Raw genomic sequence first — 18,162 nt, 5'->3', positions numbered from 1 at the left:
TGGTGCAAGCAACTGAAGAACTTACTACCTTTATTTATTTTTAATTTGTTTCCACTGAGTTTTATTGTAGCTCAAACTTGACCCGAAGGTACCGGGTATCAGAGTGCTTTACACGAGCACCAGTTGCGATACATGGGAAAACATCATTTTTTAGGTCTCGCCAGAGAGACCTATTGTCGTTGTGATGCCTCCCAAGGGAGACAGACCGGGGCACGAGCAGATCCTGGTCTGTGAACGCGCTTCCCAGAAACTGTGAACAGCAAGTCAGCCTCTCGAGACACAGACACAGAGACACACACAGAGACACACAGAGACACACACACACACACACACACACACACACACACACACACACACACACACAAGAACACACGCGCACAGGCACACACACCCCACCTACAACTAAGCCCCATCCGCCACACTTACCAGGCTACAGGCTCCATCACGCGGGGCTTCCCTCACACGGTGAACGCGCTTCCCAGCAAGTCAGCCTCTTGTCTCTCAATCGCACGCACACACACGCATGCACACACACGCAGGCGCACACACACGCAGGCACACCCCCCCCCACAACTAAGCCCCACCCGCCACACTCACCGAGCTACAGACTTTGAACTGCCTGCTAAGGGCCAGGAGGGTGGACTACCCCACAGTAATTTGTGCTGGCCCATTCTCGAGTAAGACTCGCCATGCTGGGACGCACAAAGAGGGTCTGCAGTGCACTTCTGTCCCGGGGGCTTCGCGTCTTTTGTCTCTCTGAGGTGCTTCAGTGCCTCGGCTCGGGCCTGCGCTCCTTTTCATCCGTTCTTATGTTTGATGCCATAGCAGCAAGCAATGGTTGCTGCCTTTCTCGTGAATTACTGCCTTTAAAGTGAATTAAGAAATGGCGTTGTTTGTTTATAGGGACAATGGTGCGCTGTTAGCGGAAGAATGCTGCTAGTGCGCCCCGCACCCCTGCCGAGTCCAGACTCGTGTGATGTCCACGCCAGCCGGCACGACATGAGAGCACTTTGTCCAGTAGGCCAAGAAAAGAAGTAAGCGCATACATGTAGGTCTGTTTGACTTACACAGGGCCCGTCCTCTGCACCTGCCCACGGTGTCCAGATTCACAATTCCTCCGTTGACCCTTTTGCTTTCTGCTTGGCTTTCAACGATCAGATCGCTGAATTAATCTTTTACTCTGCACCGTGTTTAGTTTTAAATCAGCATTGGCAATGCAAATGTTTTCAAGACATACCTTTACCAATTCTTTATACAAAGGGCAGACCTTGTCTGCACTCCGATGAGTGGATATCCCTCACCTCTTGCTATTGGTTGTTTCATGTAACGTTCCGCCTCCTATGGAATGCTTGCATTGCCATGCACGACGGTCTCTTTTTCATTGCAAATGTATATTGAATCATCACATATTAAATAAGCAGGGAGCCTGGGGAGTGCAGCATGGGACCCCAAGCAAGAGACAGATACTTCTAGAAATACTGACCAAGACAAAATCCCTTTTTCTTAGTGATAAACTCTCAAGTGGTATTTATTTACAACATTTCTGCAATGGGGCAGAACATCTGTCAGACAGTGAATTATTAAATGTAAGTGAGCCATCAAAAAAAAAAATGTAACTGAGGTAAAATCTTTTGACAGCTCATGGCCTGGCTTCCACTTAAGACCTCGGTTTCCTCAAAAAACCAATCAGACCACCCACCCCCACCTTTGGGGCAAAAGCTCACCTGAACTTTGCTTCCTCAGTTCCCTCTTAAACAAGCATTTTCAATGCAATGGGTCTCGCATTTACGCGAGTTAAAGCTATTGGCATTGCAAATGACAATGCTTTTTATTTAGGTTTTAAAAACGAAAACAAAAATAAAGGCATTGTTCTTTGCAATGTCAATAGCTCAATCTTGCGTAAATGCGAGACCTACTGCATTGCAAATGCTTGTTTTGTTAGGCATGGGAGGGAGGGGGTACAAAAGTGATTTGCCCAGGATCACATGATGTTGCGTGTCCTTGCCGGGACTCGAACCCAGTTCCCCAGATTTGAGGTCAACCACCTTAGCCATTGGGCCAACTCCTCTCCCGAATGTGGAATTATGTGGATGACTAGACATTCACGACATTTGCATTCCATAAGTAATGCAGAGGATGCGAGCATCTTGACTGGCACATTGAAAAGGTCAACCATCATCATAGGAAACTTTCACTACTCTCTTCTATAGGCAATGACTATTATGCCCTCAATGAAAGTGCCATGAGCCTGAAGAACTCAGTTTTCTTTGTGTGTTTTCTATTTAACCTTTCCCTTGCTTCATTTTGGAATTACTTGGTGGTGGATCGGGGAGCACTTACAACAGGTCTTTGAGTCAAGTAAGGTGACAAGACAACAAAGACCGACATTGTGCAGTTTTGTTACAGACATTAGTATGCAACACGTGGCATGGTTTAAATTCTATAGTTTTGGGGGAGTCCATCCCTGTAAACAATCCCACATTTTGAAGAAACCGATCTAAAGAAGATGAACAAGGAGAAAACAAAGCTATGAACTAATATCGAAGAGCGTGGGAAAAGGAGGAAATGACGTCAGCCTGCTGGGGTGGTAACTAAATATGGCTCTTTGTTGCCATAGCTGGAGGTAGGATGGAGTTGCTATAGAGTGTATATAGTGCCACCAGCCATTACGCAGGAGCTATTGAAAGATTCACAAGGGAAAAAAATCTTTGGTTAGAAGTATCTAATCAGAAAATTTGTGTTTAGTATTGTGATAAGGGCAAGCCGTCCCTCAATCAGAAATATAAATGGGAGTTTCAATCTGACACAGCCAAAGAAGAAAGTAGTTACTTAAATAGAAATCCATTTCTCAAGCATTTGTTTCTTTCATAAATTCACATGCTTAATTCACACTGGCTGGAAATCCCTGGTACTTCTAAATAATAATAAACAGTGTTGACCCAATAACAGTGTTTGTTCAGTAGCACAACCAGCTCATTTGAAACGACCTAAAATTCAGCCTAAGAGGCAGATGTACTGAATTCTCTACACCTACTGGGGGCAGACACTGCTTAGATTTCATAGTACAAGTGTGAAGGATACAAAGAATTGGTAGTGAGTGTCTGACTGAGGAGAAGGAAGGTCACATGCGAATATATGAAAAATCCCAACGCAGGAAAAGGATTATGTTATTTACCCTGTAAGTCATCTGTACGTGGCATGTAGTGCTGTAGATTCAAATGCTTTGCATACTCCTGCCATCTAGTGTTGCATCCAGAAGTGTGCAAGTTGTTTTTTCTTCGAAGAAATCTTTTGAGTCACAAGATCGAGTGACTCCTCCTCTTGGTGATAATGTGCATGGGCATTGACTCCATAGTTAGATTGTTTTCCCGAGCGAGAATGAAGTGTAACGTAAGTATAGTAAAGAGATGTCCATGCATAGCAATAGAGGTAAAGGAAACTGCAATGGCCACAGGTGTCCGGTGAGGAGGGTGGGCACATGTGAATCTACAGCACTACATGGCACAAACAGATTATTACAGGTTAAGTAACAATCCATTTGAGGCATAAGTAGCTGTAGATCTAAATGCTTTGCATGGACTGTAAATCAGTGCTCACTAAAGCAGTGGCAAAACTGTGGGTGTTGCAGTTTAAAAAAGTATACGTAGCACTGCCTGTCATACATTGACTTGTTGACATGCTAGAACATCCACATAATAATGCTTTGACAAGGTGGGTGGTGTGGACCATGTAGTTGCTTTGCAAATGTCAGCTAATGGAATATTTCCCAGGAAGTACAGAGAAGCCCCAGTTTACGAGTTGAGTGTGCTCTAGAGGGTGTTGGTAAAGTTCTTTTGGCTTTAACGTAACAAGTTTGAATGCACTTAACTATCCATCTGGTGATTCCTGATTTGGATTTAGGTTTTCCTTTTTGTGGTGCTGTCGCCAGAAAAAGTTATTTTATGTTCCTATAAGTTTCTGTCTGTCAATGCAGTACATGATGGCTTTTTTAACATCTAATGTATGTAGAGCACTTTCTGCAACCAACTCTGGCTGTGGGAAAAAACTGGCAACTCAATTGGCTGGTTGAGATCAAAGTGTGAGACAGACGTCTGTGTGAGGAATTTTGGCTGTGTGTGAAGGACTCTGTAGCTGGAAAAATGTTTCTTCTAGGGTTAATGCCTTGAGTTCACAAACACGTCTAAAAGATGTGATCGCTATTAAAAATGCTATCTTCCATGATAGAAATCGGAGGAGGCAGTTATATAAGGGTTCGACTGGAGGACCCAGGAGTGTTTTGAGAACAATGTTAAGACTCCATGAGAGCACAGGGCGAACCCAAAGTGGAATCACCCTTTTAAGCCCTTCAATGAAGGCCATAATAACAGGTACTTTGAGTAATATCTGTTTTGGAGATAGGCAGCTATTTCTGCAAGGTGTAATCATATGGATGTGAAAGCGTGGCCAGAGAGCTGTAAATGCAGTAATTAGCAGATAATGTTTTGCATGGTGGCACTGAATAGATTTATTTGTTTATTATGGCAGTAACAGACAAATCTTTTCCATTTCTGTAGCAGGCCCATGTGGTGGGTCTACTTGCTTCTTGGAGAATGGTCAAACATTAAGATGGGAGATTGAGATATTCAAATTCTATGACCTTAGGAGCTGTGTCTGTGCTATGTTCTGTAGCTACCGCAGGTTCTTTTTCTCTCGACGTCGAGCGATATCTCGATGACGACATCGAACACCACTGTGGGGAGATGCTTGAAGACTCTCGCCTCCGCGAAGTCCTCGACGTCGGACCCTTCGATGTCAATCGTCCTCGGGACCGGGAATGCATCCTCGACGTCGATCGTCCTCGGGACCGGGAGTATGTCTGCGATGTCGATCACCCTTGGTCTTTCTTCGCCGCCATCTTCGACGGCAAACGCCTCGACGGCGACTTAGAAGCTATCAGCCTACAGGCTCATGGCAGATTCTTAGCTGGTGAACCTCTCGACACCAACCTTCCCGAAGAAGGCGGAAATTTAGACAACAGATGTCTCGACATCAACGGGGGTTTCGCAGTCGACGGAGACTTACGTGTCTCCTGACCAGCATACTTCGAGCCCGAAGTAGCCTGCCACAACGTCGACTTACTTCTCGGGAACGGAGCTCTTGATATCTCGATGACGATCTGTCCCTCGACGAATGTCTTGCCTGTTTTCTCAACGTCTATCTCAATGCCGATGGCGAACAGTCGGGGATCTGCTTCTTTTTTGACGATGGAGATGTAGATCTACGCTGTTTTCTGCGTTCTTCGTGAGAGGAGGGTTCTTTGGTAGCAGGACTGCTCCCAAGGCCACTTTTAGAGTGACTCTTTCCTCTCTCAGGCAAGGCGTGAAGCTTTATCTTCTCTCTATCACAGAGAGTCCTTTTGGAGAAGTGCTGGCAGTAGTAGCATATCTCAGGCTTGTGTGAATCCAATTTTGCCATCTTCTTCCCCCTGGAAGGACATTTATTGAAAAAAAGCTGGCATTTCTGACAGGAAAAAACAGATGTTAATTACTCAGAAATGTACTACGAACAGCTACCAGCAGTCAAAAATGTCAAATGTAAGTAGAAAAAAACTAATTCTGACTAGAAATAGTAAAAAAGAGACGAGCTCAAGCTCCAGTATCCTCATAAAAGGAGCCGGAAAAAAAGAACTGACCAGTCACCTGTAGTGCATGATGGGAGCAGGGGGCTCCTGGAGGCCTTAAAGGCACGTTGTCCAGGTTCTTGGAATCCTTAAAGGCAGGGTGCCAGTGTTTTTTGATACTGTGACATTTTTTTCTTCTATGCAGCCTCTGAGCTAATTGCCTGCTATTACTTGCCTTTTCTCATAAAATAAAGGGTTGTGTTTGAACACTATTACAGTGTATGTTCTCTGTTGCAGTGTTTATATTAGATATTATTTTCTCTTTCCAAAAAATCCATGTAATTTTGGCATATTAGCCTATTTGAAGTACATTAGGCTGCATATTTGTGTATGTATATATGAATGTTTTTAGAAGTACTCTGTACTTTTTTGTCTAAACATACGCATATATATATATGTATTTTTATATATGCTCCGGGATCCCGCACGTGGGCGGGGATTATTCAGTGCTTATGACTATTGATGAGTATCCCCTGGAAGAGAAAGTACGAAACACTTTATACAAGACCTTACAATATTTTATTAACAGCATAGTTTGACGCTATTGTAACCACTATAATATTGCAAATGCAAGGATGTCATGGGTTCCTATCTGGCTCTCAAGTATAATAATTTACTAATGGGATCTTGGGAGAATCAAGTGTCCTGAAACAGTGATTTCAATAATGGCACAAACCATCCTGTGACTATACTACATTGAAGTCCTAGAGATAGTATGAGATTACATTATGATGGAGCAGGAAGATTATGCTGCGGCATTAAACATTAACAGGTTTGAAACCTAAATTCACCTGGAATTTAGACAAGACTGCATAAGAATGAGGAGATTGATGCAAGGATATTTGTTAAAAGTACTGCAGCAAATGTTTTTTCACACTCAGGGTATTTTGATCGCAAACAACCATTGGCAAAACACATTCTCAACAAGGAGCGGCCCAGAAGCAAATGGTAGTTGCCAGGCCCTCATCAAAAAAATAAAAACAAAATAAAAAAAGGGGCTGAGGGACCCGATAGAAACAGTGAGGTAGAAGTAAGATGAACAAAAGGAAGAAAAGAGAAAAAAAGGCATAGCAGGAAGGAGATGTAAGGGGAAGGCAGTTGACCGGGTGGGCAGAACATGGAAAGTGTGGGGAGATCAGGGTGAGGTAGGGCATATGAGAAAAAGTAATAAAGCACCTGCACTCCCATGGAGTATTGAGAGTGAAAGAAAAAAGTAGTTACCTAAAAATAAGCAGTGGAAATATTCAAGTCATACAATCCAATTAGGAGAACCTTAACGCTTCCCCTCTGGGCGTCTACCAGTTTTCTCACAGGGTGCAGTTATATAGTTTATATCAGAGTTTTCACGAGGGAGCCAGAATGCTTTCCCCATGGGATTCTATCTGTTTTCTCACAGGGCTCATATACATACTATTTCGAGGTCTCCGAAATAAAAGATTAAAAGGCTTTCTGGGAAGTCCAAGAAATCCTACACAATACAAAAGTTGCCTCCTTGAAGATACTAAAAAAAAGGTTGACACTTCACGGTGTAAGATGACCTTAGTGTCGCATGGTCAACATGTTTCAACTATGGATATATCATACCCAACTTTCCTCACGATCTATAGAGGTGGGAACCCCAGAGAGCAACCTCAAAATGTAAGGTTCTCAGTACCACAAAGTTTCCCTAATAGGTGTATCTCATGCATACCAAGTATATTTAGCTTTTATGCCTTTTTTCTATCTGCACAGGGAGGCAGGCATCTTTTTAGTTACACTCTTTTTAAGCGGTAATACCAAGAGGGAATTACATTTTATTAGCTGAAGGAAGTTTGGTGCCTCAAAGAAACTTCCAATGCTCAATTGCCATATTGTGGGTGTAGACAGTTTCCCTTTAACTCGTCATATTATTTGGACGATCCTTCCTATTACCCTGCATAAAGGAGATGTTTAACGCAGAGTCAATGCACTGCGCTCAAACTGCCAATATTAATAGTTAAAGTATTCAGAGAAATTAATTTCCACTCCAACTCTCGTTTCAATTAGGAATTATTATCCCATAATCATGCAAGAATATGTTTTGGCAAAAATATATCAAGCAAGAACACTGGAATGTGAGTTGCATGAAATGCCCCCACCGATAAACAATCAAAGTACACCTACAGAATTATATCTTGCAGTTTGGTACCATTAATATGAAAACAAGGTCTGAGGCTTGAGAAAACATTTGGAACACTGTTTTTATAGTCTGCTATAGTGTGTGCAGTAAACACAGAAATGTGCAAGGAACTAGGGTACACATTTAATGCTGTTTTGATGAATAACAGTCTCTATATTTTCCACTGATACATACACACGAAATACCAGGTATACGTTTGCATGAATGAAAGGTGCAAGGCCCGCCTAAGATACACCTATTAGGGAACATCTCTGATACGGAGAACCTTACATTTTTAAGTTGCTCTCTGGGGATCCGAACTGGATATACCCAAATGAAAATTGGGTACGATATACCCATAACTGAAACATGTTGACCAAACACTAAAGTTATCAGAGGCTGTGAAGTGTCACTCTTGTTTTTAGTACTGTCCTGGAGGCCCTTTGTGTATTAATAGGATTCCTTGGGCTCCTCAAGCAGCCTTTTAATCTTTAACTTCACAAACCCCAAAACGCGATGGAAATGCGCTCTGTTTTAAAACAGGGAGAATCACATGGTGGAAGTGTTTAGGCTCCCTCATGAAAACTGTGATGAAGCATTCCTCTTGACTCGTCGTGAGGGTAACAGTTTTATAAGAAACCCCACCTGGTGCCCACTCAAGTGTGGTTTGCATCAAGGCATAAGGAAGACCCCTCTTTGTTGTATAAATTAAAGTTACTCATGTCAGTTGATTGTTTTTGAAAAGAGTGTTAAAAATGTTTTCCATAATCCCACATGGGTGGAGATGTTCTAACAATTATGAATATGACAAAACATCCTATGACAATGAATACTATAATTTGAATAAAACCGTGTTCACAGCCACAATGATCTCATCTTTGCTAGACATTAGATACAACCTGTTTCACTCTCCACTCTTAGGATATTTGTACTTTGTGTAACTTTGAAAGGACAATAAATACAATACCTTTTAGCCTCTCATCATCTTTGGAGAAGAAGAAGAATCTTCCCACAGCCTTTCCGAGTGAAGAAGAGGTGCTGGAAAGGACAGAAAGAAAGCATTTTTACATTGAGAATTCAACCAGTAAATTAATGTGGCAGAGCAAGAGTCGGAAACAAGACAATGAAAGTGTTCAAATAAAATATTCAAAAAAAGAGCAGCTAACCAAATGAAAAAGGATTTTGTTTAGCCAGCCGTTCTATCACCTTGAAGGGGCTCTCTGATCTTCACACAATCTGACTGTGGTTTAGGAGTCTACCTAGTCTGCTCTTTCCCTAGAATTTACCCAAGGATTTGAACACCTAGGAAAACAAAGATCTCATAGCCTAAAGGTAATCATAAAAGCCATGCTCCTACTCCATAGGACAATGGTTTAAAAAACCTGCTGCAAATAACAAATATACAGTGTCATACAAATATCGGGTACTTATGAGAAAGGGTGTGTGTCACAATGATGGTTAAATTAAAAATTATTAAAACAGAATTTCCACGGTACCCCCTAATCATTTTCTTACAGACTACTATATTTTTAATCAGAAGCTTTACATATCTTTGTGAGCATGTCTACAGAGCCAACAGAGGTCCAGTCTGCTAACTGACGTGCTAGCAACTTCCTGAGATTAAATCTATATTGCATTACACTTAAAGAATGTAATTGTACTGTTTAATATGAAAATATTTCAAGCACACAGACTGCATTAAAGCATCAATTAGAGCAATTGCGTCAAAAATCATGTATTGATCAAACAACGTATCAACGGGATGTAAAACAACACAGTGCACTTTTTCTGTTCCCTTACATTGAGAATGCTGCTCTCAAGCAAATTACGTTACAGTGTAGAATAAATGAATAAAAAACAATATGTGTAACGTGCAGTCAAACCTTTCTGGATCTGTCAGGAATAAAACTATTTTGAGGGAATGAAAATATTTATTAGTGCAACACTCTCACCATCATTAGGGTCAACATTTCACTGTATTTTTTACTTTACAGCAGCCTTGTCCATTCTTGCCAGGGTCTTAAAGCAGTTTAGGTGCCACAGCATGCTACAAAATATTTCTGAGTGACCAACCAGCTAACTTTTTTTATGGGGACATAGATTTGAGAAGCAAGCAATTCTGAACATAGATGTGAAATCTAATACATTTTAAATGTTTACAGGTTGATACATCGGCACTGTGATACATGAAGTAATTTATTACTTTAATAAGACAAGGTCTCCATCTCACAAATCAATATCATCCCCCAGATACAAAACATGCTCATTGTGATGAGTTTGCTTCTCAGATTTCCCACAAAGAAAATCCTAAGTATCCTAGCTATTTTTGGCCATTATCACACCAAGTGTGATTCTTCTGAGATTAGTACTCACTGAATAGTAGGCATTCTTGCCTCAAATGATCATATCTGGCACAATACATATTGCCACCCATATACTCTGAATTTTGAATTATTTCTCTGGTTTTGGAGACACCAGTTATCAGGTAGCTCCAAAACCTGACACTTCTCCATCAGGTTGCTCCTTTATCCATGCCACAGGAGTCAAGCTATCCTGGCTGATGAGGGCTGAAAGCCTGAAACTGGTCCTAGGATGCTTGTTTCCAGTCCAGGGTGGACGCGGCCTGGCGGTTTGGGCTGGACTGTTCCCATTGGGCGCAGGGTCAAGACTGATTTGCATATGGCTGGGTCCAAACTGGAATGGAATGGTGAGCAAATACAACGATGAATTTAGGCCCAGATCTCTGTACAGGGGTGAATGTATGACATTGTTCTGTATTCTGCCCATCAATTGTTTTTGCATCTCTCACCCAGAGTTGGACGGGTATGCCCAGACGTGGGTTCCGTGCTCTCCATGCCACCGGAGTCAAGCTATCCTGGCTGATGAGGGCTGACAGCCCGAAACCAGTCCTAGGATGCGTGTTCCCAGTCCAGGGAGGACCTGGCCTGGAGATTCGGGCTGGACTGGTCTCATGGGGAGCAGGGTCAAGACTGATTTGCATATGGCTGGGTCCAAACTGGAATGGCATGGTGAGCAAAAAAACGATGGCTTTAGGCCCAGATCTCTGTACTGGGGTGAATGTATGACGCTGTTGCTACATTCTGTCCATCAATTGTTCTTTTTGCCTTTATCAGGGAGGCAGGTCTTAGATGGACTTACTTTAGGTATTTTAACTAGATGAGCTTTTATGGTGGCTTTGTGCCTTTTTCAGGCATGCAGGGTTATTGTTGTAAAATAAAACTGTTTAATGGTGGGTGCTAATATAAAATGTAATTGTCTTCTGCTTCCACAAGATTAAAAAGGATCTTTAGTTGTATAAGGGCCCTACCTATCTCCTCAGATAGTAAGCCTGTTGGTCATAGGCGGTCATCAAGGCTAGGAGCTGTCTCTAATTATACCTTCCAAGTGTGTTGTCTAAATCTCCAATACACACATTTAAAGTCCTACTGTACTCAGTCTAGGTGCCTCCTAACCTTTAAAATAATTCAATAAGTGGCAATATCATAAATAAAAAGTACTCCATATTTATTTTATCTCACCCCACTTGCTTAGTAGTAATGGTTTCACAGTACTTTCTGTGACCAATTTTCCACAGTGTATCAGTAAAGTATGTAGTTACTGCTCCAACTCGTGTTCGAGCCCTCAACACCTACATGCGTTTGCAACTTCAAAGGCAGTGTCTACAAGACAACCCAGGGTTTCACAAATCTGCTACTCACTTATCCTAATTCTAGTTTTACAACCGAGTAGACTAGTGTGGTGGTTCATTTGGCATTTTCCTTGAAGAATGAAAGTGATGCACATACAAAGAACACACTGGTAAGTATAGCGTTTTTTTTTTTTTAAAGAAGTTCTCATGTGCACATATCTCTTCTGGATAAAATGCCTAGCCTGGTTAAACTGATTCAGCAGGATCACCTATATGATGTCAGACAAGCCTGAGTAGCAAGCGATTGAAGGCATGGTTTACTTTTACGGTGTCTAGGAGCTGAGACAATTTTGTAACACACATTACATCACTGCTTTGTGGGTCTGTGCACCTTGCAATCATGGGAACTGCAGTTCCCAGATGTTTGCTTGCCATCAAGGCGTTTTAGAATGCTCAACAATGTCTTAAATGGCTTAAATTCAACACTCAACGGCATCCAATTAAATATATTTACCCTATTCATTATTATGAACATTTACATTATAACATATCTATTACCTTTGAAGCCATGTCAATGTTGGGTGTAGTGCCTCGTATGGCCCAGGATCCTACTCGTGTCAGATCTAGTCTGTATTGTGTTTTAAATAGGACTCATTAAATCTGAGTGGGATGTTTGAAGAGATGGGTAGTACTTTTGGTATGTAATCAAGCAGGATAAATCTGCTTGGTATCCTTTCATTATAAGAATCATCATCATATTCTGTTGAGTACTTCCAGAACACTACCTTCTACTTAAATGGATTAAACTCATTATAGATATTGGTAGTTTCAAATTGGTGAACATAAAAGTTAGCCAGCCTCTGAGCAAATGAACTGTCCATTGATGCGCCTTCAATTTGTAGGTAGTAGTCCTCATCTTAATTAAAAGTAGTTTTTCGTACAATTGATTACGAAGTCTAATTGGATACTATATATCCAGTAACTGTTACTGAGTCGTTCTTCAGAATGACGCCCTTATTGTTTAACTGATCTTTATAGATAAATACAGAACGAAACCTATAGTGCTTTTCAAAACAGAAACATTAAGAAAATTGGCCTTCTCTTCCATGACTCATTCAAAACATCCAGACCACTATTTGTGTTGACTGAGAACATAGAATTTAAAAAGGGATGAAATGTTCTTAAATACATTTAAATGTGCACTTTGTTCATACTATAATGGTAATATTTTCACAAGTGTATTGTTATGTTGTATTCAGTTGCTTAGAATGGTAAAACCCCTCAGCCATAAAAGTATGAGAGCACATTTATCAGTTAAATAAATGTGGAAATATACTAGGTACAACTTCATTAATATGGTAAAACTATAAATGTGAATAAATAGGCAAGGGCAGTCTTTATCTCGCGTTCATCGATTTAAAGACTGCCTTTGACCTTGTACCTAGGGAGACTTTATGGAGTGTACTGGCTGATATGGGCTTGCCCTACTATCTGTTATCATTACTTATTAGGCTACACGAAAATAGTTTTACCCAGATTAAGTGGGGCCCAGGGGGGGAAAAAACTAGCAGCATTCTGGTCGAGAGAGGTGTCCGCCAGGGATGTGTGTTAGCTCCCACCCTCTTCTCCCTTTACATCAATGGAGTGGTTGAGCATCTCCGGAAACATCCTTCTGATGAACCATCCCTGGCGGGCGAACGTATACCTACCCTCCTCTTCGCGGATGACACGCTTTTAATATCAAAAACCCCAATAGGCCTCCAAAGGCTCTTAAATAACTTTCAATCTTTCTGCTCTAAAAGAGGCCTGGTAATCAACACAAGTAAGACCAAATACCTTGTGTTGAATCCTCCAAAAAAATCAGTACGTCCCCCTACCCTGAACGCTGAACCCCTGGAGAGGGTAGAAGTCATCGATTATCTTGGTATTCGCCTTTCACATAAAATGGAATGGTCCCCACATTTGGATAAAATGCTGCTAACCCATAAGAGGACAACAGGAGCCCTCTTAAAAGAACAACGCTCCTGTGTAATAAGACCAATAGCTGTAGTCCTTGAGATCTATTCGGCTAAAGCGGTTAGCTCTGCTCTCTATGGAGCTGAACTTTGGGGCTCATCCATTACTGACGATTTACCAAGATCAGAGAAGAAATTTTGTAGAGCAATTATGTCTTCCTCAGGGTACCCCCACGGTCCCGTTAATGTTGGATCTAGGATGTCGACCAATTGACGACCTTGCGAGATTCCGCCCACTTTTACTATGGGCACGACTGTGGCGTGTGGAGGAACTTGGCAAGTATGCACAAGGTCTAGCAGAAATTATGTCACTACCAGGGTGGCATAAAATTAAATGGTTGAGAGATATTAAGACACTGTTATTAAATCTGGGCCTAAATGAAGCGTGGGCCAGCAGATCCTCACCTCCGAAGTCGACTCTCAAGAAACTCTATTGGGACTGGCTTCTCTTGAAAAGGAATACTAGCACTACTGCAGGAAGACTTACGGAGGACTTTTTGAAGTTTAAGGACCAACCCAAACGCGAAGTGTACCTCGATATTATAGAAAAACCCTTTGATAGGGCTCCCTATTTTAGATTCAGAGCAGGAACTCTTCCTTTGTACCATTTTACTTCACGTTGGCAATCCCTTGCACAGACCACAGAACTCTGCCCAGTATGCTTATGTAAACCAGAGACAGTGGCACATTTTATGTTTGAGTGTGGAGAGTATGCCCTTCCTAGGAGGGTCTGGCTCAAAAATCTATGTCGGCAGTTGGACACTAGGAGCCATATGACTGCAATTCGGATACTAACATCTGATAGTCGGGCCACCTATGCTTGTGCCCTAGCTAAATTCCTGTCATGGGCTTGGTCAATTCGAACCAAAAGGCTTAAATTAACAGTTTAATTCTTTTTTTAACCAACTGCTAAATGAACTTTTTTGTAAAAATCTGTAAACTTTTTAACTAGCTCTCTTATTGGATTTAACTGTCTTTTTGTATATTTCTGCTTGTCTTTTTTTCTTAAATATGATATATTTGATTCATGTGCAGCTTTTATGATAATTTTTTATCGAAATAAAGCCTTTTTGACTTGACTTGAATAAATATAGGCATAGGTGTTGAAAACAGGAATACCATAAAACTGGGTGTCCTATTTGTAATCCGGTTATTTGTGGGATATTGGTTTATAATCTCTCCAGAGTGAGTGTCATTAACACTTACGGTTTTGGTACAAAGTGTACTTCCCTTATAAGGCTGAGTATATCCATTGCTTCCAGTAAATCTGAACTGCTCAGAAGGAATACTCCAGTTCCACAAACAACTCAAAACACATCAGTTCAATCTTTGAGTACCTTTAGACATGCTACATATGCTCCTAAATAAGAGCCACCAATCATTGCAACTATTGTCAACTGAATGCTAGGTAGTAAGGGGCAGAGGGAATTATCTTATACATTTTTTAAATTAGGAGTCGCAGAGTGCTGACCTTCAAGATGGCTGCCTTAAGGAGAAACTTAGCGGGCAAGAGGCAAAAAAAAGAAAACGCTGAAATAAGCAGGTACTGTTGTACAACAGGGCAACCCAATCTTCCCCACTGAATTGGGTATTGTATCCATACACACTAATTTCCCAGAGGAATAGTTTCTGAAACGTTCATTAATTAATCGACCACGAAGTGATCCTATTGCAAGTCATCAGATAATTACTCAGAAGATCAAACACAAGCGTATTGATATAGACAAGAGTATATTATGATTTAACTCAATCAATTTTTCATCATAAACATTGTAAAAATGTTTGGTACAAACAACATTATATACACGAAAATAGAAAGCAGTACATACATATGTTCATATATTAACAATGGCGATGTACATGACCCCTCAATATTACTAGTATGAATTCATTACAGGGATCTAGGGAAGTGCAGAAAATCCTCTTAACAGAATGGGTTCATAAATCCAGAGTCCCATTAAATAAATCTTTAACATTCAACTGGTGTCAGATGGAACTTTGGGGGCTGCGCCTCTGCCCTTGCCTCTAACATTGATGCTTTTGTACCCTGTCCTGTATAAGCTCAGAGAGGGTGTGTGTTGCTGCTTTTGCCTGGGTATTGTGAGTGGTGAAAGGCGCTGTGGGCGAATGATATCAGTACTGTCCCCATGGACTTTGCAGTCCCTGTATCCTTCTTTATCTTTGCCAGCATCTGGTCAATTTGTGGACTGAATAAGTGCTCCCCATTAATAGGCAAGGTGACCAGATGCAGATGCATCTCTGACTTAAAGCCGGAAACACAGAGCCAGGTTTGTCTGCAAAAGTGGACACTAATATTAATGCAGCACGCAGCGGTTTCTGCAGCATCGAGGGCACTCCGAATGTTGGTAATGAATGGAAAGCATCTGTTCGTGGCATGGAGTGCTAAAGATTCACATGCTGTGCATACTCCTGCCATCTAGTGTTGAGTCTTGATGCGTGCAAGTTGTATTTCTTCAAAGAAGTCTTTTGAGTCACAAGGTACTGTGACTTGGTGATAACGTGCATGGTCATGGACTCCACAGCTAGACTGTTTTTCCACACGACGGGTAAGGCTCGAATGTGAAGTGAAGCGATGTATAGAAAGATGTCCATGCATATGAGGAAAAAGAGATAGTAGTGGAAGATACTGCAACAGCCACGGGCGTCTGGGGAGGAGGGAGGGCGCATGTAAATCCACAGCACTACATGCCACAAACAGATACTTACGTGGTGAACTTTTGTGTTCGAGACATGTGTTGTGGTAAATACTCATGCTGTGCATAGACTGTAAAGCAGTCCGCCCAAAAAGCGGTAGCTAGCGTGTGGATGTTGTGGAAGATTGAAAGTGTATGGAGAACTGCCTGACCAACATTAGCTTGCGGGTGGGCTAAGACATCCACAAGCTAATGCTTTGTAAAAGTGTGTGGTATGGATCAGTTATAAGGGCTCCTTTTTTACGAGTAGAGTGGGCTCTATGGGGAAGAGGGTGGAGTCGACGTAGCTTTAGCATAGAATGTTTAGATGCATTTAACTATCCATCTGACAATGCCTGACTTGTATAGAGCCTTCATTTTGTGGGGTTCGGAGAAAGCAAAAGTTGTTGTGTCTTTCTAAATGGTCGGGTTCTATCAATTTAGTACAGGAGGGCTTGTTTTACACCCAAATTATGCAGAGCCCGTTCCGCAACTGAATCAGGTTATGCAAAAAAAAATGGAATGTCAATGGACTGATTAAGGTGTAAGTGAGATACTACCTTAGGGAGAAATTTTGTGTTGGTGTGGAGAACAACCCTATCCCTATGTACTTTGAAAAAAGGTTCTCCCAGGCTTAATGTCTGAAGCTCCCTGACGCTCCTAAGTGAGGTGATACCAACTAGAAATGCCACCTTCCAAGAGAGAAGTTGAAGGGGGCAAGAGTGGAAGGGCTCAAATGGAGAGCTCACGAGTCATGTGAGTACAATGTTGAGAATCCACGAGAGTGCGGTGGGATCAGAAGAGGAATGACCAGCCTCTCCATGAAAGCCTTAATGACAGATATATTGAAGATCGAGACGTGTTGTCTATTCTGAAGGTAGGCAGCCGCTGCAGGCAGGTATAATCGTATGGAGGTAAAGGCTAGACCAGAAAACTGCAAGTGAAGTACATAACAGACTATGTCCTCTACTGTGGCATTCAAAGGATCAATATCCTCTGAGTGACAATAGCGCACAAATATTTTCCACTTGAATGCATAGCAGGCAAGGGTGGTAGGTCTGCATGACTTTAAGAATGCTCATGCATTCAGGTGGAAGATTAAGATAATCACATTCGATTACCTAAGGAGCTAGATTGCAATGTTGACGGATCTGGGACCCTGATTTCTTTATAGTTCTATGTGAGAAAGTCTGGCTTTTTGGGGAGCCTCTTGTGCGGAACCAGGGAGAGTTTGAGCAGAACTGGAGGGCCCATGTGGGTGCCACCAGGATGAGTGCGTGGAACGTCTGAAGCCACCAAACCACAAAGGGAGGGAGAGGAGGAAAAGTATGGGCAAATATCCATGAGCAGGTCATCCATAGTGCATTGACGCTGGACTGATGGTTTGGGAACATAGAGACGAAGTCTGAGCATTTGGCGTTTTCTGATGTTGCGAACAAGTCTATTTGTGGGAAACCCTATCTGTGAAAGTCGTAAAGGAGGACTTGCGGGTGGAGTTTCCACTCATGGCCTTGATGCTACATCCTGCGGAGGAGGTCGGCAAAATCGTTGTCCATCCACGGAAGATACTCCACTAGCAAATTAATTTTGTGGCGGAAAGCCCAACGTCAAATCCTATGGGTTATGGAGAGAGTTTTAGCGTATCCCCCCTTGCTTCTGAAGGTAATGCATGCCTGTCGTAGTCCGGACAAGAACAACCTTGCCTCTCAGGTGACCTAGTAAAGCTTTCAACTTTAGGTGACAAGCTAGTGTTGTGTGTCCTGCATGGACATTGTTGTTTTGCATATGGTAGCCTAATTATGCATGTTGCAGGCTGCTTCTTCTTTGCACACTTTACCAAAGCACATGCTTATTTTTGTGCCACACTGTACTTTCACATATAGTTAGCGCATGTTTTTGTATTTTCTCCTTTTCTTGGTATTTGGTCTGTGCAGCCTAAGCAAGGTCAAACAACACTGCTCTTTTTTATTCTCTGTGGTCGGACATTAGCACCTAGACATAATAGAAAG

At 41.9% G+C, this 18,162-nt stretch overlaps 1 protein-coding gene across 1 annotated transcript in view; it reads right to left on the bottom strand.

Moving 5' to 3' along the window:
* Positions 1–18,162, bottom strand: part of NOL8 (nucleolar protein 8) — a 205,636-nt gene that overhangs the window by 22,828 nt on the left and 164,646 nt on the right. Inside the window, exon 15 of the mRNA XM_078661396.1 lies at positions 8,764–8,834. Within this exon, the coding sequence (XP_078517522.1) occupies positions 8,764–8,834 (71 nt within the window). The remainder of the gene's footprint in view (positions 1–8,763; positions 8,835–18,162) is intronic.

Source organism: Lissotriton helveticus, chromosome 9 (assembly GCF_964261635.1).
Source record: "Lissotriton helveticus chromosome 9, aLisHel1.1, whole genome shotgun sequence".
Taxonomy (NCBI): domain Eukaryota; kingdom Metazoa; phylum Chordata; class Amphibia; order Caudata; family Salamandridae; genus Lissotriton; species Lissotriton helveticus.
Note: the sequence above shows the minus strand (reverse complement) of the source record. Positions and strands in the feature narration are given on the sequence as shown.